A 27,478-nucleotide genomic window follows, 5' to 3' on the forward strand; every position below is an offset into this window, starting at 1 on the left:
ACTATCCTTTTAAATTAATACTCTGAAATACCTCCCACTTGTTTTAGTCACCTCCCTATTTTCTTTTTTCTCTCTGTCTTTTTTTTTTTTTTTTTTGAGACAGAGTCTTGCTCTGTCACCCAGGCTGGAGTGCAATGGCACGATCTCGGCTCACTGCAACCTCTGCCTCCTGGGTTCAAGCCATTCTCCTGCCTCTTCCTCCCCAGTAGCTGGGATTACAGGCACCCGCCACCACACCCAGCTAATTTTTGTATTTTTAGTAGAGACGGGGTTTCACCATGTTGGCCAGTCTGGTCTTGAACTCCTGACCTCATGATCCGCCTGCCTTGGCCTCCTAAAGTGCTGGGATTACAGGCATGAGTCACTGTGCCCTGATCCCTCTTTTCTTTCAACCTCCTGTGTCTCTAATGTCAGCTCAAGCTTCTCTTGACCAGAGGTATAATTAGGGTCAGTATCATCATCACTTTCATCAGTTGTCATTGGCTTTTAAGTAGCTCTTTCTTTAAAACCCCCTGCCCTTAAAATTAGAGCTTTTTATTTAAAAATTCAAGGATTTTTCTTAAAAATCAATCTCTCTGAACTGCTGTAGTTCTTTGAATCAACATCACACATCACATGGACAATTTGCCATTGTAACCTTACTTCTACGTATAGAAATTGTGATTTCTCCATCTTTAAAAAATTCATTGTTCATCTATCTCTTAAACTCTTTGAAATAGTGATCTCTGCTTGTCTCTCCTGTTTCTTTCCAAAATTATTTTAAGGCAGTTTTAGCCCTCACTGTGAAACTACTGTTTCCAGTGTCGCTATGGATTCTGTCTCCCTAGCAGTTGATAATGTGAGATAATGTCCTTTATTGAAATTTCTTTTCCCATTGTTTTTCAAAATGCCATTATTTTCTCTTTATTTTTCCAGCTATGTGCCTCAACTTTCTTAGACTCCTTAATTTTTACATCTCCTTTGCCTACCCACTAACAGTTGGAATTCCCTTAAGGTTCTGTGCCTGGTTCTCCCTCTCATTTTGTCTTTTTTTTTTTCTCTCAGCATGCATACTCTTTTTTGGTAACCTTCTCCACTTGCATGTGTTCGGTGGTTATTTAATTACCAAAGAGGCAATCCGGTTTGCCTTAGGTGACATTCTCCTCTATCTGCCTATTGTATTGAGCCCTGGCAAAACCCTATCACAGGATCGCTCTGTTCTGTTCTCTGAAAAAAAAAAAAAAAAAAAAAAAAAAAAGCGCCTTAACTACAATAGGAGCTCCTTCAGTTAGTGCTAACTCCTTATTCACAGCAATTTAACGATGTGTTTACTAACTAGTAGGTGTGAATCAATGTCAACTTAAATCCACTTATGTCTTATTTTATTTTCCTTCTCTAAAAGTATCTACCTATGCACATGCTCAATAATGCAATTATTCTAATTCTCAAGCACTTTCAGCCCCTACCTTCAACTCTCAAATAAAAAGTCTGTTAGAACTTCCGAGTTCAACATAATATCTGTCTCTATTCTAACTCATGCACATTTCAAGCCCCCTGCCTTCTCTGATGGCAATACCAGCCCTGCATGTGCCCACTGCCCTCTAGGGGCCATCAGGCTCCCCAAAGCCTTTACTTCCATGCTCACGTGGATTCCTCTAGGTCCACCTTCTGCCAACCTGGTCTCATTTCCACAGAGTTATGCTCTGAAATAACTTATTTCTCAGGAATTAGTATTCTGTGTTAGTGAAATAACACTATACCTTCCTGGGAATCTATCTTCATACAAGGGATTGTAAAATCCAAGAGGCTGCACCATTATGACCTGAGTATCTGCCTCAGTGCTTTCTAAACATCTGCCTTCGTCTTTCCTGATATTTAATCTTTTTCCTATGTTTATTGTGCCAGATACTGTAAAAGCATATGGAATATGGAGGCTAACAAAACATGCCATACTTTCACACTGTTCGTAGATTGGACAGACAAGTACAAAGACTGTAAAACCACCTTGGGGAAATGCTGTATGAGACCTGAACAAGAGTTCAAAATCACATGGTACAAAAACTTACAAATCATTGTTTATACATTTGTACTCTGGTACCATAACGTCCTCAGAGCAATCTACATCATCTGTGTCATTGATATCTGGCAAAATTATGGTCCCAAGATAGACTATACATATTTATTGGAATAATGAATGAGTGACTGTATGAAGGTGGAATGGCTGGCTTGCAGCAGATCTATGGAGCATGTATGGAGTAGTCTCTAGCTTGTGGGATTCCTCTTGGCTCCTGTCCAGGGAAATCCTGGAGCCCTGGGGCTGGGAGTGTGAGAAGAGCTCATCCTAAGGCAATGAAAGTGATTGTTTTGCACACACAGGATGTGCCTCACTCCCAGGGAGACATCAGTCCAGGATAAAAGGCCTCCAGTGCCAAGCTCCTCAGTCCTTAGCCTTGTTAGTGACAGCCCTTGCTCCTCCACTAACCAGGTCAGTGGTTTTCAAAGAAGGCTCTGTATGGTGATTCGTGGGTGCCAGACGGGACTGCATGGAGAGAGGGTAGAAAAAGGCAGGGAGAGAGGAAGAAGTCACGTGGGTTTGGAGGGACAAGTGTGAGAATTCTTCAACCTGCAGTTGACCTAGGTCTGGGCTTGTTTTTATGTATCCTTGTTAGTGACAACCTCCCTCCACTTCTCTTAGTTTGCTAAATATGTGTCAGAAGCAGACCATGGAGCTGTGAATGTCTAACTTAGGGAAGGAGAGTAACAAGAAGAAATGCATCATGAGCAGTGGGGTAGAGGAAGAGGAGAAGGAACAAAGCAAGAGTAGTCACAGGAATTGAGGGGCTCAGGTTTATATCTCCAATCTCTTTCCTTATAATCCCCTTCCAATAAATGTTCTCAGAGACACCCATCTGACTTGCAGAAGAATGATTATATCATTAAGGGATTGTTTACAAACATATGGCCAACCGTGTTTCCAAGTTAGGAAGACTTCTATGGGGTTGATTTTGGAGCTCATGTGGAAAGATGGTTAGCATTTTTCACTGGGAAAAAAAAAGAGAAAGAAACACAAGACAAAAAGCTTTTCTTGCACTCAATTTCATTTCATATCAGTTTCCAAATTCAATTTATGGATCATCTTCACAAAATAACTTGTTTGGGAGTGAGGATTCAATGAAATTCATTGTCTACAACATACATATCTGCCTGACATTTGTGCTAATGGCTTATGAAATTTCTCCTTAGGTTTCCTGAATTCCTCTCTAGAGGAAGAGGCTGAAATTTCACTAAACCAAATGACACTCAGACCACTGCCTAAGAATATTTTTATATAAATGAATAATTATTTTTACTTACACAGGTCATTTTAAGTGTTTTATGATGTCATTGAGAATGATTTTTCGTTGGTGATACAAATGAATTAGAAATCTATATATTATCTCAATAAAATTATCATTGTGTGACCTTGAAGTAAGTTATTAACTTCTCTGCGCTTTAGTATAGACTTTGTAAAAAGAGGATTAAAATAGTTGCTTTAACCATAGGGCTGTTGTGAGGATGAAATGAGTTTAGGATAGCTGGGTGGTTTTCTTTCAACATCAAATGCATGTTTGTTTTCTGCACTAATTCTGCCTTCTTCAACACCAACTGAGTGTCCAACAATTCAAATCAATTCTGACGCTAACTCCCAGAGCTAGCATAGACATCCCAAGTTAAGGAGTTAGTCTCACAAGAGTGCCCCCACTTCAGATGCCAGCTGCAGATGGGTTTCCAAATGACTACAAACTCAGAGGTTCCCATGACCCCCTCCTCAGGCTCAATAATTTGCTAGACTGACTCATAGAACTCAGAAAAGTGCTTTATCTATGATTACTGGTTTATTATAAAACAAATGAACCTCAGTAGCAGTCAAATGGAAGAGACGCATAAAGCAATGTATGTATGGATATGAGGCACAGAGCTTCTAAGTCCTCTCTGGCCACACCATTCTTCCAGAAAATGAGTATGTTCTAGGTTGGCAGCCAGAAGCTTATGGAACCTGTCCTTCAGGGGTGTCCATGGAGGTTCCATATGTAGGCATGATTGAGTAAATCACCAGCTATTGGTGAGGTTGAAAGTTCCTACTCTCTAGTCATGTGTTTGGCCTTTCTGGTGACCAGCCTTCAATCTTGAAGCTATCTAGGGGGTCCTTCACAAGCTGTCCATTAGCATAAACTCAGGTGTGGCCTAAAGAGGCTTGTTATGAGAAACAAAAAAGGTTTCACTGCCAAGGGTTTTAGGAGCTGTGCGTCAGGAACTAGGGACAAAGGCCAAACACACATTTTTTTAATAATACCACAGCCATCATTGTAACACAAAGCCCTCAGGAATCCATTTATTTCATGCAGTGAAGCTCTTTTGCCATCACCACATGGTTAAACTTACCTTCATCACTAACAAGAACATCATCACCATGATCATGGCCACTCCCATCAGTGACCTTGATCCTTTGAGCAAACCTCCCTTAACTGGTCCAACCCTATTATTCACTTCCTTTGTAAATATCTGAAATTCTTTCAGTAAGTTCCATGTTTTTGACCCTCAATTGAATACTGCTTTATGTCCTAATAGTTTTCTGTTTTCTTAATTCTCAGGGGTGGTTTTCTCATATTTGTCCTTTCTAAGTCCTTATAAAGTTGTCTTCTAACTCTTGATTATGTATCACTTAAGCCCATTCATTGGTAGAAAGATTAAATCATGACGTTTGCTTTAATTCTCTGAAATCAGATGCTCTGAGGTCACAATTAATGTCCAAACAGCCAAATGGAGTGGGCCCACTGGGACATTTGACAATGGGGATCATCTGCTTCATAGAGTTTTCTCTATCTTTAATAACAATGCACCACTTATTCTTAATATTTGCCTTCTCTTTGGCTAACGCTGACCATTCTATGCAGTGTTCATACTCTTTCCTCACCTGCCGTCCAACTATGAAAGCCTGGGGTCCCAGAACCTCTTTGGTCCTAATGACTGTGGTGCCCTCCTCCTTGCTCCTGGCATCAGCCAGGTCCCTATTTCAGGCTCTAGGCAGAGTTACGCGCCCTCTACACTCCAGTGGCTCTCAGGACTTATCTAACAGAAATTATCTGTGTATTTCTCTGTCTTCCACACTGGCCTGTGAATCCTTCAGGAAAGGAATAATTATCCTTGTATATTGAATACTTAGTAGATTGCCTCTGCCAAGGTGGAACAAATTAACTATCTGCCAAATTAAGTCATTTTGTCTCTAGTTTCAGATGTATCAATAAGGCAAGAATATGGATTTTCACATATCGGAGTATTCTCTACCCTTGTACCCTCCCTTAAAGCAAAGTCCAATGAACCCTCCTGTGACCAAATGGCAGAATTTGTTATTTCCCCCTCTTCACCCCCACAGCTTCTCATAGCACTGACTCCACCATGACCCTATAATGCCTTAGGCTGTCTCCTACCCCCCACTTCACTGCCCCTTGGATTTTCTTCCCTCATTGGTGACCTGAGCTTCACTGCCTTTCTTGACCTGCTTGTACATCCTCATGTTCCATCTGAATGGTATCCCTGTAGGACTGTTAATGGAATATGAACAGTTAATGGGGTATTATGGAGGCATTGACAGATAATCACATCCAAGGGTCATGTCTCATTTAACCTAATGTGTTCCATTCTTCAGGGCACTTCTGAAGCCCAAAGAATGTTATCCTAAGACACATCCTCTGCCCATGTGTCTATAAAGCAGCCAATCATTTGTTCTTTTATTCAGTCAGTCAATCTTTAACTCATTTATTCTTCAAGGCTGCCCTCTCTGTTTATGGTATTCCTAGGGACATGAAGATGAATAAAGTCTAGTATAGATTCTGCCTTCAACATGTTATCCATGTGGAAGAGCAGAAAGATATACAAATGGACGTGACATTGTCCTGGTGTAAAAGTTTTTAGGAGCCCATCGCTCGGTCATGGTGCCCTCTTACAGCACGTAATAGAATGTTTCATGGTGCGTTGTTTACGTTTATGTCCTCAAGGCAACTTGGCTCATATTTATGACAAGAGCATCTTACAAAACCAAAGCCCAAGACAGATAATACATATTTACAGAATTAATGGATGAGTGAATGCATGAAGGTGGAATGGCTGGCTCGCAGCAGGCCTGTGGAGCAGACACCTGGGTCATCTCTGGTTCCTGAGATTCTTCTTGGCCTCTGTCCGGGGAGATCCTGGAGCCTCAGGGCTAGGAGTGTGACAAGAGTCATCCTGCTCCCAGGTTGTGAAAGTGACTGTTCTGCACACACCGGCTGTGCCTCACTCCCAGGGAGACACCAGGCCCAGGACAGAAGGGCTCCAGTGCAGGGCTTCTCAGTCCTCAGCCTTGTCAACTATTACTGACAGCTCCTGCATCCTCCACTGAGCCATGTGAGTGCCTGGCAAAGACAGCTCCAGGGGTAATAGGACCGTATGAAAAGAGGAACAGAAGAAGGCAGGCAAAGAGGAAGGCATCACTGGGGGCCAGGGAGAAGCGGAAGGATGCTGAAACCTACAGGCATTGTGGTTTTTAGTAGTACTGTCTTCCAATTTATTTACCTGAAAAAATGAATGTTCTTGGAAATGTCATCCTCCCACCAGAAATCCCTGAGATTAGGAGTCAGAAAATGACTAAACTACCTTGTTTCCCTTGGAGATAAGAAGGCTTATGTAGGGCTGACTTTGAAGGGCATGGAGGGAGAAGGCCAGAATACTTCAGCAGAGGCAAAGTGGACTGAAGTCAGGGAGAGTATTTATTAGACTTACTTTCCTCCAAATCGGTTTCCAAATTCCTTTGTAGAAGTTAGTTCACGAACCAGCTTTTTGTAGGTGGTAGGTTTCTATGAAATCCAGGAGAAAACAAAATAGTCCTTGATATTGTGCACTGATTTCTTTTTTATTTTAATTTCAGGTTGACTGAATCTTTCCCAACATGTCTTGCCATTAAAAACAGCAGCAGTGCCAGCCCCTTTTCCAGTGCCCTCCAAATGTTTCACTTCTAAGTGAGGCACCCCAGTGCCCTGCCCCATGTGTCCCTCTAGTCTTTTTCTGCTGCAGTGTCAGCTCCAGGGGCTGCTGTGGCCCCAGCTCTGGGGACTGCTACAGCTCTGATTGGTGGCTGCCGACTGAGCCACCACAGGCCGTCTGTTCCGCTGACACCAGACCTAGAACCCTGACTGCTGTGAGTGTGAGCCCACTAAGGGATCCGGCTGCTGCCACAGCTCTAGGGGCTGCTGCTGACCTGGGCCCTTTCTGCAGAGGAGCAGTGATGGGAGGACCCAACTAAACATGGACCTCCCTTTCTGAGTTTTCCTCCCCTCACATTCTTTCTTCCCTTGTGATGTTAGAGATGCTAAGACAAACTCTTCTCAGAGGACTCAACCTTGTGTTCTGTACACACTCCCTGAGCTCCTAACCTCATGCCCATGCAAAACCCCTCTGTGGAACATCAGATCCTAAATCACATAAAATTTCTTCTTCCAGTACCACCTGCTCCTTGTTCTTGATCCTCACACACACATACTGCCTCCCCAGTAACCCTGCTCCTCCAAGCTGATTAGTGTTTTCCAGGAAACATGGCCCAACTCAGTCTCCAGACATCCCAGAAAACACACTGCTTTGTCCAGACAACCTCAGAGTGACCTCATCATGTAATCTGGAAATAGTACTTGCTTCCCTTCTGCCAGTCCCAGGGTTAGGGAATAGAAATGCCGCATTTGTCAAGGGGAAGACACTCCTATGCTTATGTTGACATTTTAATTTAGAGAAAATCGTAGTATTTATTCCGCTTTATTTTTATAGCATTCTTTGATAAATAAACAAGAAAAACAAAACAAACAGAATTGAAAGATGAAGACAGACATGTGGAGTGCCCACTGGGACCTTAGCCCGAAGCTCCAGTCTGTTTCCCTTTCCATCACACCTCATGTCACATAATCAGCCTATGTGATTTCATACTCCAAATAATTCTGGCTCATTGTAAGCTGTTTCAGAAATGAGTATTTTTCCACTAGGTGGCATCATGATGTAACAAAAATGGCTATAATTAAGCAATAATAATAATATAATGGCAATAATGATAATTACCTTTATTGAGGGCTTATTCATGGCTTGACTCTTCACATATCTTTTCTTTAGCCTTTACAACCACCTATGAGGCAGCTATTGTTTACACTGTATGTATGATGAAACTAAAAAGGCTCAGAGAGAGCACGTGACTTGGTGTGACACACGGTTGGCTGGAGGGAAGCAACAGAATAAGTGCAGATGTGTCTGATTTGGAGACCTTGCTGTTTCTTTGGGACACTCAGCCTCCTAACTGCGGTTTTTGCTTCTTGAGATTCAAACAAGAGAGTATTATGTCTGATGGTGCCTAGTGCTAGTATAGGGTCAGTGATTCATTTCCTGTGTTGAAACAAATAGTGTCCATCCCTGTCTCTCTGCTTCTGCTCAACTTCCCAACACCATCCCTCACAGGGCAGCCGGAGACTGGTCCTATCACAACTCCACCTAAAACAGTTGCTATCAGTCTAAGGACATAGACCTGGTTCTTAAAACCAGGCACCAACTGGCCCCTTCTCCTGCTGTCACCACACTGGCTGCTTTCAGTTCTGTGAAGATGCCATGATCCCTCCTGCCCCACACACACTCCTCTTGCACATGGAGTTCCCTTTCTAGCATGCTCTTCCCACTCCTTTGCTCCTACTTTTCCTTCAGATCCCAGCCCTATAGCCGCTCATTCAGGAAAGCCCTCCCTGGCCCAGTTAGCTCTCCCCTGTTCTGTGCACCCAGCACTAGGGAGCTTTTGCTCCTCTGTGGACTTCTCCTGCCAAACAGTAATCAAGGTTAGCATTGGCTATTTGTCTCTGTGACCCTTGGGTTTGTCCTGCTGACCAAAAGCTCATTCAGCACTGGAATTGTATTTAATAGTTTGCATATCTTACCACTGTCTCCACAGGGCATAGCACGGTGCTTCTTACATAGTAAATGCTTAATAAATATTTGCTGAGTGAATACTTGCATGAATGAATGAATGATTGAATCAGTATCCTTAGTATTATCACCATCATCCTTTCATCATTACTAGTATTGAAATATCTCTCTTAACTCTTCATATCCCATGGACACATATACACTAAAAAATTTTGTAGTCTACCTAAAATTCAAATTTATCTGAATCTTGTGTTTTTATTTGCTAAATCTGGAAATCCTACCCCACACATTGGCCGTTTTATGCTGTGGGCTACCCAACTTCATAACTGGAGATTCACAGACCATCCTCTCACTCACTGCTTGACATGCGTGGCTGTTTCTCCAGAGCAGATGGTAAAATCTTTGGAAGGTAGTACCTTGTCTGTGTATCTTTGTGCTTTCCTTATTAGACTGTAAGGTCCCTGTGGGAAGATGCTGTGAATACATGCTCAGGGAGTGCTTGTGGAATAAATGATGGTGACTATTCTTAATCCAATGTGAGGAACCTGGTAGGTGATCTGTAAATATGTGTTGAGTGAACTAGACTGAATAAGCTCCACTTCATAAACTAAGATCTTTTCTGTTCCAAGTAGAGTGTGTGAGATAATGACTATTAACAGGGAAGACCTTTAAAATGTAGTAATCACCAAAGAAAATATACTGTTTTCCCGGATTATGGGTTGACATCTTGTGAACACGTCAATGTAGGTGATTAGTATCCCCAGCACGCTTGGGAAAGATGGCTAACTGAGGTTCAAACAGAGACTGATTCCATCTTTTAGAGGGAATTATGTATGGCAGAGAGGTTGGATCTCAAGGAGTTTGTGATTCTATGGTTCATAAATGTAATTTAGGTTTCACCAAGATTTACAGATATATTCCCACAGACATGTGTGTATATATATGTGTGTGGATATATATATGTACTTATGCATACAACATATATGTATATGCACATATGTATACACACATATATAATCTTTATTGAGATAATTCACATATCCGTTTATTTAAAGTATACAACTCAATGTTTTTAGTGTATTCACAGAGCTGTGTTATCATCACTACAATCTAATTTTAGAATATTTTCCTCACCCCAAGAAATTCTGTAGCCAAAGTAGTCACACCCCACTACCCCAAGTCCTATTTTCCATCTTACAAATTTGCCTACTCTGGATATTTTATATAAATGGGATCATGCAGTATGTGGCCTTTTGTGATTGACTTCTTTCACTGAGCATAACATTTTCAAGGTTCAGCCACGTTGGAGCGTGTATCAGAATTTTATTCTTCTTCATGGCGAATTAATATTCCCTCATATAGGTTAACCATGTTGTTTATCCATTCATGAGTTGATGGATGCATAGGTTGTTTTCACATTTTGGCTATTGTGAATAGTGCTGCTTTGAAACATTCGTGTATAAGTTTTTAAGTGGGTATATGTTTTCATTTTGCTTGCATGGAATTTTCATTTTTGCTAGGAGTGGGATTACTGGATCATGTAATACTCTATGTTTAACTATTTGAGGAATTGTCAAATTGTTTTCCGCAGTGACTGCACCATGTCCATCCCCACAGCAGTGTATTAATGGTTCCAGTTTCTCCACATCCTCCCCAACACTTGTTCTTGTCTATTTTTTTTGACTGTAATAATGCTAGTGGGTATGAAGTGGTATGTCATTGTGGTTTTAATTTGTATTTCCATCATCATGATCGAGGATGTTGAGCAACTTTTCATGTGTTTATTGGCTGTCTGTATATCTTTTTTGGAGAACTGTCTATTCATATCCATTGTCCATTTTTAAATTGTATTATGTTCTTCTTATTGAATCTCAAGAGTTTTTACACATTCTAGATAAAAGGCCCTTTATAGATATATGAATTGCAAATATTTTCTCTTATTATGTGGGTCATCTTTTCACTTTTTAATGGTATCATTTGCAAGTTGCAAATTTTTAATTTTATTAAATTCAGTTTTTCTATTTTTTAATTTATTACTTGTGTTTTTGGTATTGTAGCTAAAAAACCATTGCCTAACCCAATGGCATGAAGTTTTACTCCTATGTTTTCTTCTAAGAGTTTTATAGTTTTAGCTTTTACATTTAGGTATATAATCTATTTTGAGTAACTTTCTGTGTATGATGTGAGGAATCATATATTTTTTATCTTAATTTCATCTGTATATTCTTACAGGCAACTCTGTATAATCTTATTGCACAAATTTCTCTTCTCATCTTTCTATATGCATGTCTAATGACAATAGTCCGTTTTCACAGCTTTATGCCTATTTCTTTCATTGTTCTTCCTCAATCTATAGTTCTCTCTCTCTCTCCTTCTCTCTTTCTCTCTCTTTTTCTAACTCCATCTTTGTCTCTCTAATTTGAACCTAATATTAGGACCAGAAGTAATTTTAGGATTTATTTAGTCCAACTGAGGCCCAGATAATTCAAGTGATTTTGCTGGAGGCCATGTAACTTCTAATGTATTCTTTATTGTAATAAAGTGTATTTATCATCAATTAATAAATTTTATAGTAATAAATTGACTTTAGAGCAATGATGCAATCTCGACTCACTGCAAACTACACCTCCCGGGTTCAAGAGATTCTCCTGCCTCAGCCTTCTGAGTAGCTGGGATTACAGGCATGTATCACCGTGCTCAGCTAATTTTGTATTTTTAGTAGAGACAGGGCTTCTCCATGTTGGTCAGGCTGGTCTCAAACTCCTGACCTCAGGAGATTCGCCTACCTCAGCCTCCCAAAGTGCTGTTATTACAGGCATGAAAGTCATCTTTTTTCTAGCCAACTTATGCCTGCTGAAGTCATCCTTGTTATCTATCAACTAACCAATTACTTTCATTGTCCTCTGGGGCTTATCACTAGTTTTATTTTGTCATTCAACAAACATTTAATGAGCACTTTTAGAAAGCCAGCTTTCTTCTGGGCACAGTCTTGTGCCATCAAGAGGTTCATTATCTAGTGTAGAAACCTGACACATCAGCATGGAAATGCAATACCAGTAGGTCCTACAATATTGGCAGGAGTTTGGCATACAATGGGACTAGGGGTGAGTGAGGAGAGAGTGTTCTTAGCAGAGGAAAGAATTTTGAGAAATGGAAGTGAATGAAGCACCAACCTACATAGGGAGCAATTTTGAGGAGTTGGATGTAGCTTAAGGCTTCTAAGTAATCAAAGACTACTTGGCATTTGGTGTATCCTTGCCAATAACTGAGCTCCTTTCGCTGTTTTCTAGATCATTGGATATTGATAACCCAGCAATACTACTAACATTCTATGAGACTCAAGATGTGATTAAGCAAGGCTCTCCATTCACCAAATGTGATGATGGTCTGAGAGTTTCCTATGATTTCAAAAAGTGGATGATTTAGCTTCATATTAGGCTTAAAATATTATTGTTTAAGTAAAATGAGCATTGCAAGATAGTGAGCTGTATAGAAACTTAAATTATCTGTACAAGCAGGAGTACAACTTGTCTACCCTCATTTTTGTCCTGTTAATGAAATATACATATATTTCTGTTAATTGAACTGAGACAACATCAAATTTGCAAATGTGAAGAAGGGTTGAGGTAGATATATAGTTCTACTTCCCTTGCTTCTCTACATTCTCTGGTTATACATTCCCAGCTCCAGTCTCTCCTCTCTCCCTATGCATCTATTTGGTTTTCGCTATCACTATCCTTGTTGTGCTTTCTCTTCAATCTTTTAATGCCCCTGTTAGAGGTGGCTACAGACAGCACTGGCAAACTCTTCCTCTCTGCTTAGTATTAATTTTATTCTTCTTTATTTTATGTATTTGTTTTTTGTTTTATTTTACTTTTTTTTTTTTTTTTTTTTTTTGGTTTTGAGACAGGGTCTAATTTTGTCACCCAGGCTGAAATGCTGTGGTTGATCACTGAAGGCTTGAGCTCCTGGGCTCAAGCGATTCTTCCACTTCAGCCTCTCAAGTAACCAGGACTACAGCCGTGTGTCACTGCACATGGCTAATGTTTTTATTTTTTGTAGAGAAGGGGTCCCCCAATGTTGCCCAGACTGGTCTTGAAGTCCTACTCTCAAGCAATCCTGCAACCCTGGCCTCCCAAAATGCTGGGATTACAGGCATGAGTCACCATGGCTGGTCAACTTTGTTCTTCCTGATACAGCTCTTGGGTGTCCTTGTCTCTTAATCTACTTAACAGTCGTATGATGAAAACCTGTGATACTATTTTTCACCTTTACCCTACTTGACACATAGGTACTATGCAGTTTAGATATGTGTCTGATCTACCACAGCTGGGCTTAGGGAGGAAAGCTCAACAGCACTCAGGTAAAACCCTGATTTCTTCAATGCTTCAAGGTAGAAGTCACAAGGCACTAAGCATTCATATTGAAATATTGGAAGATACCTCAGATTACAAATACCACCTTCATGTTGGGGATGAGTCCCAAGACATATGTTTATTACAGTGATGGGAGGGAGATTAAAATGGAAAGATTGTGAAATGATACAAGGGAAAAGATTCTTCTTGAATCTGTTGAAAACACCTATCTTTGGAGCAGAGGGCAAGTATGGATGTCCTAGCTCTCAGGATCAAGATATCATTAAATTCTTTCAAATGAAAATTCAGGGTCTCAAAGGTTCATAACTCATGAAAATAATCTCATAGTTTAATAAAACATTGAGTGCGTCTCTGTATCTCTAACTCAAGATAACTCCATATCACTAAATGTCTACTTTCAGAGGCCTCTCTCACCAGATCATTTGGCTATAAATCCTGGTTCTGCTGTTTCCAAGCTTGTTATCTACAACGAATTACTTCATCTTTGAACCTTTGTTCTCTCATTTTTTAATAAATAATGATAGTGATAGGTACCCTGCAGGGTTATTTGAAAGATTAAAAGTTAACATAATTCAGTTCCCTAGCTAAATGACAGTAATAGAGCAAGTCCTCAATGAATTATCTCCAGATTTATGTGTGCTTTCCAAGTTGCCTCCATCTTTTTGTTAATTAACGTATCCTGCTATTCCTGTGCCTCACAATCTCTTTCATGTGATCTGCCCATTTCTAATTTGCTCCACTTACACATCTGTATTTATTTAAATTTGAAACTTCATCTTTTACCCTGTATGCCATTATTTCTAACTACATTTTAATAATTTATGAATATCTTTATATTCAGCTCTCTTCTGATAGTTCATGCCAATTTTATAAATCACTACATACTTATCATTTATTCCTAGATTTATATTATTATATTTCTAGCCACATGTATTTCAGCCTATATTACTATTTCTAAATAGCTCCATTTATCTAAATAGCCATAATATCTTTCACTAAAATTAATGACTTCTCTCTGGAGATAGTCTCTGCCTTTAGTACATCCTTTTATCTACAGTTATATGTATAGCATATATTGTATATAGCAATATACAATATATTATCCGTATATATCATCACTGAGCTCTTTGCTATCATTGTGGTTTTTAGTATGATCTTTATATATTATCATTTATTTGTTTGTTATATTTCAATAGATAATAAAATGAATCAATCCATAAAATGCAATATAAGATATACATATGCTAGGCTTATATGCATACAAGCATGTGTAAGGGTATGTGTATATTTGTAAAAATGAAAATGAAATATTTAATCAACAAGGTAAACTGAACACTAAGCATTAGCACAACACCTCTTTCTGGGATACAAATATTTACATACCAAAACTTATTTTCACTGAGGAATTCACAGTTGGTGTAGAAGACAGGAATGTAAATAATCACAAAACACATGATCACTTCAATGATGGGTGTGTCTGAATTGCTGCCAGAGCTCAGAGTTGAGTCATGGCTTAGGGGACAGGGAACACTGCAAAGGAAGTGTCATTGTAGTTGTCTTGGATGATGAGCAATAGTTCCACATGTGGGTAGGAGATGAAAGGGCATTTCAGGCAGAGGAAGTAGCATTTGCAAAGATCTGACTTAGGGAAATATCAAGGAATGCATAGAGAATGAAAGCCATATGCATGCTTCCTTTGATGCTCTCTGGAGTGGTAGGTGGGTCGGGAGGTAGTAATGATGAGAGGACGTAAAGCCGAAAGGGTAGACCTGAGGCAGCTTATGAAAGGATTTGTATGTCTTGCTTAGGAGTTTGAACATTTTCCAATAGACAATGGGAAGCAAAGTGAATAACATAATCAGTTTTGTTTTTAATTTTATTTAATTTTTAGGATAATCACTCTTGTGGCTATTTGTAAGTTAAACGGAAGAAAAGACTGGACTCAGAAAAAAACAGTTAAGAGATCATCGCACCATGTAGGAAGTCATGAAGACCTTAGATGCAGCAGGGGCAGAGGCGGGAACAGTAGGGGTATATTTGAGAGCAAGTACAAAGCAGAATGAATAGTGTGGTGACTGTATGTTAAGTTAAGGTGGAACAACCATCCAGGGTGAATGAAAAATGTTGTGAATGGATTATTGTCAGAAACTGGACTTTGGAAAAAGAAAATGTATAAGAGGAGATGAAAATTTATTTTTGTCCACGTTGAGTTGGTTGAGCCAAAAAGCAAAACACCTATAAATATATATAGACTCACAGAGATTAAAAGGGCACACTGAAGACTAGCTAAATAAATTATTTAGTTTGAATAAATCACCAAATTAGAATGCCTTTGAAAGAGTTCTAAACTTCACTGGAGAAAAAGAGAATACGCCATATTTAACCCTGCCTTTAGACAATCTCATTACTTGTTCCAGTTCTTTAAGCAATGACAACTTTTTAATTCTAGAGCCTTACACACAAGAGAAGGAAGAATTTCAGGAGTCAAATCATTTGCTTCTAGCTTAACAATCAGTTTCTAAAATATTGTTGACAACTCTAACAGCTAACCTCATTGTCATCTCTAAGACTTAACTTTCAGGCTCTTTCTACCCCCATCCCTATCCTTCATTTCTCTTCATAAGAAGCAAAAAGCAAAAAGTAACAAACGTTGCAGTACTCTGATCTCTAGATGAGACAATGCCAAGTCATTCTCTAGTGATTAAGGATACATGAATCAAGGCCAGTTTTATACCTACCTCCTTCCACTCACCTATCTATCCATCAACAGGCTTATATATCAGGATACAGAGATACAAAGATGAATAAGATAGAGATTATCCCTTCAAAAAGTGCACACTCTATCAGGAGATGAGTGGGAGAGACGTAGCCATTAGGATTCAATAATTTGTATTTTCTTGAGGCCAGCTGATCTACGCTCTCAGTTTTCATTGTTCATGGCTTTCCTGACTACCTTCTTAGTGAACATAGTCCCAGGGCTATTCAAGTTCATAGCACCTTGGCCAAAGTGTGTGATCAGAGAAATCACTATGAAAGTGGAAAGAGTCCTGATCTGGGACTTGGGCTACCTGAAATCTAATCCCTTCAAGGCAGTCATTAGCTTCAGGTCCCTAGACAGGTTCCTCTCTCTGGGATTTATAGTCTTCCTTTGTAAAATGACAAGGTGGGACCAGATAATTCCTGGGGGTTTTTGTTGGCATGACATTCTGAAAATCTATGATCCTATTCAAGTTTTAAATGGTATCTGGAGACTCCTCTGGAATGAGTGATGGGATCCAGAACTAGGAATCTGAGATCATGTTGAGTTGGGCAGACATCCCCCTGGGACAGATTCCATGCACATAATTGGCATATGTACTATGAATTACAAAGCACCTTCATACCCATTATCTGGTTTTATCTTTGTGGGAACCTGGTAAAGTCAGTATTATCACTTTTATCCTCATATGAGGAAAATAAAGTCCAGACAGCTAAGTGGCTAATTGTTTTTTTTTTAACTGTGAGGTGTCAGATTTATTTATTATTTTCTTTAATTTTTTATTTCTGTGAGTTTTTTGGAAACGGTTACATGAGTGAGTTCTTTAGTGATGATTTGTGAGATTTTGGTGCACCCATCACCCAAGCAGTATACATTGAACCCAAGTTGTAGTCTTTTATCCCTCACCCCCTTCCCATCCTTTCCCCCAGTCCCCAAAGTCCATTGTATCATTCTTACGCCTTTGCATCATCATACCTTAGCTCCCACTTATGGGTGAGAACATACGATGTTCGGTTTTACATTCCTGAGTTACTTCACCTAGAATAATAGTCTCCAATTCCCTCCAGGTTGCTGCGAATGCCATTAATTCATTCTTTTTTATGGCTGAGTAGTATTCCATCATATACATATATTACAGTGCCTTTATCCACTAGTTGATGGATGGGCATTTGGGTTGGTTCCATATTTTTTTCAGTTGCAAATTGACATGCTATAAACACACATGAGCAAGTATATTTTTCGTATAATGACTTCTTTTTCTCTGAGTAGATACCCAATAATGAGACTGCTGGATCAAATGGTAGTTCTACTTTTAATTCTTTAAGGAATCTCCACACTGTTTCCCATAGTGGCCGTACTAGTTTACATTCCCACCAGGAGTGTAGAAGTGTTCCCTTTTAACTGCATCCATGCCAACATCTATTATTTTTTGATTTTTTGATTATGGTCATTCTTGGAGGAGTAAGGTGGTATCACCTTGTGGTTTTGATTTGCATTTCCCTGGTCATTAGTGATGATGAGCATTTTTTCATGTTTGCCGGCCATTTGTATATCTTCTTTTGAGAATTTTCTATTCATGTCCTCAGCCAAGTTTTTGATGGGATTGTTTATTTTTTTCTTGCTAATTTGTTTGAGTTCCTTGTGGATTCTGGATATTAGTCCTTTGTTGGATATATAAATTGTGAAGATTTTCTCCCACTCTGTGGGTTGTCTGTTTACTCTGTTGAAGTGGCTAATTAAGTTTTAAGTACTTTAGATTAGTTTTCTCATTTAATTAACATAATAACCCTACGGCCATAAGCCACATGTACAGCTGGGTTGTGGGTGCCTGCTCCCTCCCCATCCTGAGCTGAGCAAGTGGATGGCCGCACAGCAGGTGCTCAGCCAGTGCTGCAGAGCAGGGTTTGAAGGCAGCACCAGGCAGGTAGTGCTGTGGAGTAGCCCTTGAAGGCAGCACAGTGCAGGGCAGAAGTAACAAATGAGCATTCTGTGAGCCACATAGAGTCAAGATGGATAGCTTTTTATGTTTTGTCTTCAAAATATTGTCATTAATCATTAGCATTTAAAATAGGGAGATTTTATTTAAGATTCCTGAAATTCAGCTTTCCTTCTAAAATCGAAAAATCTAGCATAATTGAACCTACCTTCTATCATCCTGACTAGCAGCTGCCCACCTTTAATAGGGCATTGTGAAAGTTTGGGTGTTTATCCCTTCCAAACCTCATGTTGATATTTGATCCTCAGTGTGAAGATTTTGTCCCACTCTGTAGGAGAAAATATTTTCTAATTCCTTCTCTTCTCTCCCCTCTTCTTCCTCTTTCTCCTCCTTTCCGTTTTAGAAGTAGATAATCAATCTGAGGCTGATGGAGACTAAGTAGCTTTCATGCCATTAGTAAGTTACTGGAGCTCAGATTCAACCCAAAACATGTCTAAATCTAAAGTCTATGCTCACAAGCTTGGTCAGAATCTTTTAAGATTCTGTTGAAAGGGGTTGAAGGGTGATATAAACAAGTGAAATAATCCAGGTAGAAGGATTATTTCACTTTTAATTTTAGCAAAGGAAAATAAAAGCACAAGTGAAATAACATAAGGAAATGTACACTTTGAATTACATTGTAGACATAGAAAAGAATAATGGAGAATTATAGAATGGCAAAATATTTACCTGTCTTAGTCCAAATGTGTCACTATAAAGGAGTATGTGAGGTCGGATAATTTAGAAAAAAAAATAAGGCTTATTGGGCTCACATTTCTGTAGGCTGAACAAGAAGCATGGCATCAGTATCTGCTTCTGGTGAGGGACTCAGGCTACCTCCACTCATGGTAGAAAGTGAAGGGGAGCAGGCTGTGCGGACATCACATGAAGAGAGAGGAAGCAGGAGAGGGGCGAGAGAGGTGCCAGGCTCTTTTTAACAACCAGCTCTTGCAGGAACAAATAGAGCAAGACCTTAACCCCCACCCCTACCAGAGAGGGCATTAATCTAGTCATGAGGGATCCTCCCCCATAACCCAAACATCTCCTGTTAGGCTCCACCTCCAACACTAGGGGTCAAATTTCAGCATAAGGTTTGGAAGGGATAAATACCCAAACTATAGCAATGCCCTATCTAAGGTGGGCAGCTGCTAATCAGGATGATGGAAGGTAGGTTCAACTGTGCTAGATCTCTTCATTTTAGAAGAAAATCTGAATTTCTGGAATCTTAAATAAAATCTCCCTATTTTTAAATACTAATGATTAATGACAGTATTATGAGGGAAAACATAAAGAGCTGTCCATTTTGACTCTATGTGAGTCACAGAGTGCCAGATTATTATTTCTGCCCTGCACTGTACTGCCTTTAAGGGTTACTCCACAGTATACTACCTGCCTGGTGCTGCCTTCAAATACTGCTCTGCAGCATGGCTGAGCACCTGCTGTGCAGCCATCCACTTGCTCAGCTCAGGATGGGGAGGGAGCAGACACCCAAGACTCAGCAGTGCCTGTAGCTTATGGCCAGCATTTACCCTGAGTGTATTTGGGATATTTTAAACATCATTCTTGGATAGGTTTTTAAAAATATAATAATTGCCTTAATCCTCACAACAATCAGAAACAAGATTTAATTATCTCTGTTTTGCAGAAGAGCAATTTGATACTCAGGTTGGTTTTAAAGGTTGCATAGCTATAACTACATGGCCTGGGATGTTAGACTCACCTCTGACCCCATGGGCTCATCCTTCTATAGAGTTGCCTCTATCATTGAAGTAACTTAAATTACTTCAAGTTAGAAAACATTTCCTCTTTTTTATCACTCTGGTAAGAATCTGAAGCAAAGTGGAAGTTGGCAGATACAATCATCTTTTAGGAGAGAAGATACCTTTGCCACTCCTCATCTCCTGACCATCAGGTCTTCTAGGGATGGAGAAGAAACTGTTAAGGTAATGAAGGAGGAAGAAAACAAGAATCTGCTCTTCATAGTCCTGAGACTTCAACACTAAGACAAGACACTCCCATACTCTGTAGGTGACGGCAAGGGCAGGTACACAGGGAGGGAACCAGCTGCTGGAATGCCAGCCTGGGTGATGCGCCAGGCAGATGCCAACCAGCTGTCTCATGGCCCAAGCCAGACCCAGAACCCTTTATATAAAGACAGCCCTCTTCCCAGATGCCTCAGCCTGAGCGACTGCTTGCCTGTGAGGAGGGTGAGTCCAGGAACTGGATCCTGGGATTGGGGTGGGTGTGATGTTCGAGGGAGCCCAGGTTCACAGTAGTGAGGCACAAAGAAGGGAGAAGCTAGGAGCCGGGGAGGGCAAGGAGTGCATCAACCTGAGGAGAAAAGTCTGGTGAGCTTTTAGGAGACAGAAGCATAGCTATGGAGTTTATGAGATGAGCTAGGGCTGTGACTTCAGTGTATTTGCCTTTGATAACCCTGACCTTATCCTCAGGTACCATTTCCCCTCATAATCTTTCTGGAAAAGCCACATTAGCAATTTACACCTTATGAGCAAAGTTGTGTGTGGAAGGGTTACCTTCCCCAGGGAAATAGATATGTAGGTATTCTCTATAAATTGAAAATGGAAGGTTTGAACCCTCATCAGGAGCATTTGAGGAGCTTATTGAAAGGCGTTTTGTTGGATGAGCCTGCTGTCAAATGATCTTGTTTTGCTGGTCAGTGGGCTGCCTGCAAATCCACATAAACACGTGGATCTGGGACAAGCAGTGGAGTGAGGCTGCCCTGTGCTCTCCCCGGCTAAGCGTGGTGTCAGGGTATATGCCTGCAGCCCTCAAGTCAGGTCTGCAATGCCCCAGTTGCATAGATGATTAAGTATGGCAGAATGTCCATCTTCTGATTAAGAACCTTGGACTTTCTGGCTTACTCCATCTTGGGTAACTCCACCTTGCCTCTAAGAGGAGCTGGGGAAAAACATTTCTGAGGCCTGCAGGCTGTCACACTTCAGGTGATTAACAACAGCAACCTGATTGGGCGAGTTGCCATGGTGGTCAGAGTCTTTCCAAGGCTGGTGTGTTTTGCATGGGAAAGCTTTGCACGTGTCATGTTTAAATGAATTTATTACAAAACATTGTGTCATGTTTAAATGACTTTATTTCAGAACATTGTGTCATGTTTAAATGAATTTATCTAAAAACATTGAATATAAAGAAACAAACATTTAATGTTGGGCTTGAGCTGCCCACTTTCCAGTGAATGCTTTGACATTATGTGAATGCAGATGGTGTCGAGTGCTTATTCTCATATGTACATTTTTACATATTTGCACATGTATGTATACTGCCAGTGCACATGTATGAGTAAATCCTAGCTCCTGTGGGAGTGGAGTTTCCACTTTGGGCTACAGCCTTAGGAGCATGTTTTATCTCTACTTCCTGTAGGGCTGCTCAGACCACATTGGATGTGAGAAAGTGTGGAGACAAAAAGAGAATCCTTTTGTCATCAGTGCCCTCTTGTTCTGGGCATTGGTAGATCCACTCCCAGGGAGATCCTGGACACCTGCAACCCTGGATGTGCACAATCAAGCCCTTTGACAGACTCAGGGCAGGTTTAACAGACTAATCCTGGGTCCAACTAAGTCAGGACACTTGGGTGAAGGTTGAGGGTGGAGGAGGAAAAGCTAGGGAAAATGAAGGGTGTCTTCCTCTAGGTCCCAGCCCTCCCTCTCCAACTCTCATCTTCTTGACCCTGGTCTCTCTGCCCTCAGGTCACGCTCGACTGGCTGCATCAGAACCATGTGTGACCAGCAGCAGATCCAGTGCTGCCTGCCGCTCCAACAGTGCTGCGTCAAGGGTCCCTCCTTCTACTCTTCTCACTCCCCCTTTGCCCAGAGCCAAGTGGTGGTTCAAGCCCCTTGTGAGATGCAAATTGTGGAGTGCCCTGCACCATGCCCAGTTCAAGTTTGCCAGGTGACAGACCAGACTCCATGCCAGTCTCAGACCACACAGGTGAAGTGCCAGTCTAAGACCAACCAGGTGAAAGGCCAGGCTCCATGTCAGTCTAAGACCACCCAGGTGAAGGGCCAGGCTGCATCCCAATCTCAAACTTCCTCTGTTCAAAGCCAGGCTCCATGCCAATCTGAGGTGTCCTACGTGCAGTGCGAAGCCTCACAGCCTGTTCAGACTTGCTTCGTAGAATGTGCTCCAGTTTGTTATACAGAAACTTGTTATGTAGAATGTCCAGTCCAGAACTATGTACCCTGTCCAGCTCCTCAGCCTGTCCAGATGTATAGAGGGCGTCCTGCAGTGTGCCAGACTCAGGGAAGGTTCTCCACCCAGTGCCAGTATCAAGGCTCCTACAGCAGTTGTGGCCCCCAGTTTCAGTCAAGGGCTGCCTACAACAGCTACACCCCCCAGTTCCAGTCGAGGCCTTCCTACAGCAGCTGTGTCCCTCAGTATCGGTCCCGGGCTTCTTTTAGCCCCTGTGTGCCCCAATGCCAGACCCAGGGCTCCTATGGGAGCTTCACTGAACAGCACCGCTCTCGGAGCACCAGCCGATGCCTTCCTCCTCCTCGGCGGCTGCAGCTTTTTCCCCGCAGCTGTTCCCCACCAAGACGTTTTGAGCCCTGCTCCAGCAGCTACCTGCCATTAAGACCCTCTGAAGGTTTTCCTAACTACTGCACCCCACCCCGCCGTTCTGAACCCATCTATAACAGTCGCTGTCCTCGACAACCCATTTCAAGTTGCTCTCAGAGACGTGGCCCCAAGTGCCGAATCGAGATTTCCTCCCCGTGCTGCCCCAGGCAGGTTCCCCCACAGAGGTGTCCTGTTGAGATTCCTCCCATCAGACACCGCTCCCGGAGCTGTGGCCCGCAGCCCTCCTGGGGCACCTCCTGCCCCGAGCTGAGGCCACACGTAGAGCCACGTCCGCTCCCAAGCTTCTGTCCACCACGGCGTCTTGACCAGCGTCCAGAGTCACCACTGCAGCGATGTCCACCTCCTGCTCCACTTCCACGTCTGCTTCCAGAACCATGCATAAGTCCAGAACCACGCCCGCGTCCTCTACCACGACAACGTTCAGAACCTTGTTTGTATCCGGAACCACTTCCAGCACCACGTCCAACACCGCGGCCAGTTCCCCGTCCTCGCCCAGCGCAGTGTGAGATTCCAGAGCCACGTCCACACCTGCAGCCCTGTGAGCACCCAGAGCCTCGTCCACGGCCAGAGCCAATTCCCCTGCCAGCCCCCTGCCCAAGCCCAGAGCCCTGCAGGCAGCCTTGGCGCAGCCCCAGTCCGTGCTGGGGCCTAAATCCAGTTCCATACTCAGGAGACGTAGGCTGTCATGAGTCTAGTCCACACCGCCTAGACACCGAAGCTCCCTACTGTGGCCCATCCAGTTATAACCAGGGGCAAAAGAGTGGTGCTGGCTGTGGGCCTGGTGATGTGTTTCCAGAGAGGAGGGGTCAGGATGGCCATGGAGACCAAGGCAATGCCTATGCTGGAGTGAAAGGGGAAGCAAAGAGTGCTTATTTTTAAAGGAAAGGTGACTGACACAACCCTGTCTCCTGCCTCTGAAAATGTTGTTCCTCCTGTTCCACAATTTCCAGTGCACTCTTGTTTGAATCTCTCCAGAGATATTCAGAGACTCCCTATTACAAAGGTGATGTCCAAACTCCTTTGTCTATCATCCAAAGATTCACACCTGGGTTTCAGATGCCTCTCCAGCCTCACATGTCACTCCTCGCCTGTACACATCCTCAGCTCTAGCCAGACCAGTCTGGCCATCGGGCGCAGCTTGGGTGTTTCCTGGGCCATACCTTAGATGACCCTGCCTCCAAGCCTCTGCTCACTCTTCCCCCCTCTTCCTAGACCACTTCTCTTCTCCTCCCCAGCTTCTGAAATCCAACCCATCTTTCACTGCATCCTCCGCACTACTTGGTAACTGCCTGGTGATATCTCTTGAATTGTTATTTCACTTTGCAGGCATATCTTTCTTATCTGCCCAACTAGGTTCTAAACTCCCAACTGAGTGGAGTCAGAGAATCTCTAAATCTCAGTGTCTATCCTGGGGCTGGCTGCTGCTTAGCAAGGCTTGTGGGTTGGTAACTTGAACCATGTTCTGTCCTGATGCTCAACTGTAGGAACTGAGGTGAGAGGAGGCCACGTGACAATAAAGATCATCATGTACTCACTGCCTGAGTCCTGAGTCATTCCTGCTTTTATTTCTTGACTTGCTGAGATGAGGTTTTTATTGTTGCTATTTTAAATTGTGATAATAAAACACATGTAACATAAAATTTACCATCTTCACCATATTTAAGCATTCAGTTCAATGGCATTAAGTACATTCACATTGTTTTGCTACCAGCACCACCATCTGTCCACAGAACTCATCTTGCTGAATTAAATCTTCATCCATTAAATAATAACTCCTCATTCCTTGCTCCTTCTAGCCCCTAGCAACCACCATTTCTGTCTCTATCAATTTGATGATTCTAGGTAGCTCATATAAGTAGAAAAACAGTATTTGTCCTTTTATGACTGGCTTACTCCACTTAGCATAATGTTCTCAAGGTTTATCCAAGTTGTAGCATGTGCCATAATCTCCTTCCTCTTCAAGGCTGACTAATATTCCATTGCAGGTACATACTATATTTTGTTTATTTGTTCATCAGTGGATGGATGGGCACTTAGGTTGCTTTCACCATTTTTCTTGTAGTAAATAGTATTGCAATGAACATGGGTATACAAATACTTCTGTGAATCCCAGATTTCAATTATTATGGATAGATATCTGGAAGTGGGATCACTGGATCGTAAGGCAATTTTATTTTTAATTTTCTGAGGAACTGCTATACTATCTTTCATAGTGACTACATTATTTTACATTCCCACCAACAGGGTACAAGTCCTAATTTCTCCACATCCTTGTCAACATTTGCTATTTTCTGTTTGTTCTCTTGTTTTGGTAATAGCCATCTTGATGGATATGACATAGTATGAATTTTCATTTTAATTTATTACCTTTCTTGTTTAGTTTATTGTACCCACGGTGTGAGCTTTTTAAGCCTACACCAAGTGGGTTGTCTTGTGGGTTTTCAATCTTCCCTCAGTTTCCTTGGCCCCAGATGGAAAGGACGAAGAAAAAGGCAAGGGGATGAGGAAACAGGGAGAATAACTCTGCCCCCTGGTCTGGGAGTGAGAGACTTCAGGCCTGGATTTGGTGAACTGGGTTTTGCCTAGCTCTAGGGCCATAGTCACAGCCTTGTTGCCTCTGGAAAAGAGGAAGGGAAGAATGAAGTACCTGGAGGCTCTCTGGGGACACTCCTCTTCTTTCAGAACTAGGCCGGGCATGGTGGCTCACGTCTGTAATACCAGCTCTTTGGGTGGCCGAGGAGGGCTGATCACCTGAGGTCAAGAGTTTGAGACCAGCCTGACCAAAGTGGCGAAATCCTGTCTCTCTACTAAAAATACAAAAATTATCCAGGTGTGGTGACCTGTGCCTGTAATCCCAGCTACTCGGGAGGTTGAGGCAAGAGAAGTGCTTGAACCCAGGAAGCGGAGGTTGCAGTGAGCCAAGATCGTGCCACTGCTCTCCAGCTTGGGCAACAGAGCAAGACTCCATCTCACAGAAAAAAAAAAAAAAAAAAAAAAAAAAAAAGAACCAAATTGTTTACTTTTCTTTCTGTTTTCTTTTATGGAAGCATTTGAGCCTAACTCTGCATTCCTCAATTGCTCCCAGATTCCATTAGGCCTGGGCGGTCTTGGCAGCATGAAGGTAAGGGCTGGAGGGGAGGAAGAGACAGCAGTGACTCTCCTCTTAGTCCTTGCAGGTGAGATGAATGCTGGGTGGGGATGTGGCTCTGGAGGATGAGGGTGCTGGAGGACAGGTCCTCAGGGAGAGAGAATGTAAAAGCTCCACTTAGGAGGATGACAGCAGAGGGCATCTCTGGCCTGGGCCTCTGAAGGTCTGATCCGTAGCCCTGCTCCTCATAGTCCACTCCCCAGAGGACCTCACAGCTACAGAGCCATAGTTGGGAAACAGATCCAGGACCTGGCTCTGAGTATGCATCTCCCTTGCCCAAGGAATCTAGTTCTGCCAGGCTGATGGTGGAGACCTCAGAAACCAACTAGTAGAACCCTGTGTCATATAAAGGAAAACTGAGGCCCTTCATGTGAAATCCATTCATTCATGTATTTATTGGGCAATATTTATTGCTCATCTGCTAGGATGGCCCTGGTTAGAGAGATAGACATAACCTTGTTTACTGTCAGTGCACAACCTAGTATACTGGTCTTCAAAATATGGTACCTGAACCAGCAGCATTGGCAACACCTAGGACCTTGTTTGCAATGCAAATGAAATGCATCACCCCAGACCTAATGAAGTAAAGATTCTGAGAGCAAGGCCCAGCAAGCGGTGTTTCAACAAGCTCTCCTGGTGTTGCTGATGCCCAGGAACATTTGGTCATCACTGGTTTGGTGAAATGCCATATGCAGATAGAATATTAATATACATATATAGTATGTGTATATCTGTGTGTGTGTGTATACAGACACGTATCTACATATCTATCCATCCTCTAATTCCCATAATATTCAGTCAGGCAGGCATTATTATTTTGCTCTTTTGCAGAATTAAAAACCTAAGCACTCAGGGTTTAAGCGCTTGCCCAAGCCATACGGCCACTCGTGACTCCCAGTCTGCACTCTTTAATACCACACATGGCACCTTGGATCTTAGTCATAGTCCCTGCCTCTTCCAAAGATCTTTCCAGTTTTAACCCAATTATTTTCCCAACACAATCTTGGAGTTCTCTCAGTCACCGAATAGGTTATTTAGTTCCACATCCACCTCCTCCCTTAAAATCCAGGCTGCTCTAGAATTGAATTTGCTGTGTGGCACGTCCCCCAGGGGCTTGGCAGGGCCTGAATTTGGCCCCACAGAGCATCTCCAGGTTTCCATCACCCAGGCCTCTGGGTGGGAGTGAGGAGGGCAGGGTAGGGAGAGGCTTGGAAGCTCCAGTTTGGGAAGGGATTCTTGTTAGATCTCTCCCATGTCCTCGAAAACAAACTGCTAGACAAGGAACCCCTTGCCTGGGGATGCTTGGGGGCCGACCACTCACCCCTGCAAAATATTGAAGAAACACATAACTGGCTGTGCCAAGGTGGTGGTCACTTCTAAGAAGTCCTGACCTCCCCTAGGTCTGGGCGACAGGTCCCCATCCAGGATCTTTATTGAATGAGCAATGCTCTGTGGTCTGCACCATCCTCTGGGGATAGATTCTGGTTCCCAGAATGATAGTAGAATAGAGGGGTCTTTGGTTGGGCCAGCCTGGAGCAGAGCCAAGAAACCCCCAATGGCTTGGTGTTCTCCACTGCCCAGGGCTATGTAGGAGCCAGCTCCCAGAACATTTCTACAGCCAGAGACAAACACCTCAGAGGAAAAAGGCACACAGGGATGTGTGTCTG

General features: G+C 42.2%; 3 protein-coding genes across 19 annotated transcripts in view; 2 read left to right on the forward strand and 1 right to left on the reverse strand.

Annotated features, from left to right (window-relative positions):
- The window catches only part of S100A1 (S100 calcium binding protein A1), a 1,186,348-nt gene that overhangs the window by 279,667 nt on the left and 879,203 nt on the right, over positions 1 to 27,478 (forward strand). Inside the window, exon 1 of one of the 17 annotated variants that reach the window (XM_050754044.1) lies at positions 27,117 to 27,120. The exons of the other annotated variants lie outside the window; for them this stretch is intronic. The gene's annotated coding sequence lies outside the window, so the exon portion shown is untranslated. Of the gene's footprint in view, positions 1 to 27,116; positions 27,121 to 27,478 lie in introns of those variants that run through there. 17 annotated transcript variants of the gene reach the window in all.
- S100A8 (S100 calcium binding protein A8) overlaps positions 1 to 27,478 on the reverse strand; it is a 675,486-nt gene that overhangs the window by 1,676 nt on the left and 646,332 nt on the right. The window lies entirely within an intron of this gene.
- On the forward strand, positions 21,803 to 23,542 carry KPRP (keratinocyte proline rich protein). The gene has a single exon (XM_050753552.1). It carries the CDS (start codon positions 21,803 to 21,805, stop codon positions 23,540 to 23,542), a length of 1,740 nt encoding a protein of 579 aa, XP_050609509.1.

Source organism: Macaca thibetana, chromosome 1, assembly GCF_024542745.1.
Source record: "Macaca thibetana thibetana isolate TM-01 chromosome 1, ASM2454274v1, whole genome shotgun sequence".
Classification (NCBI taxonomy): Eukaryota; Metazoa; Chordata; class Mammalia; order Primates; family Cercopithecidae; genus Macaca; species Macaca thibetana.

Excerpts from the sequence above, each read along its gene's own strand:
- KPRP (XM_050753552.1), top strand. The coding sequence starts at position 21,803 with ATGTGTGACCAGCAGCAGATCCAGTGCTGCCTGCCGCTCCAACAGTGC.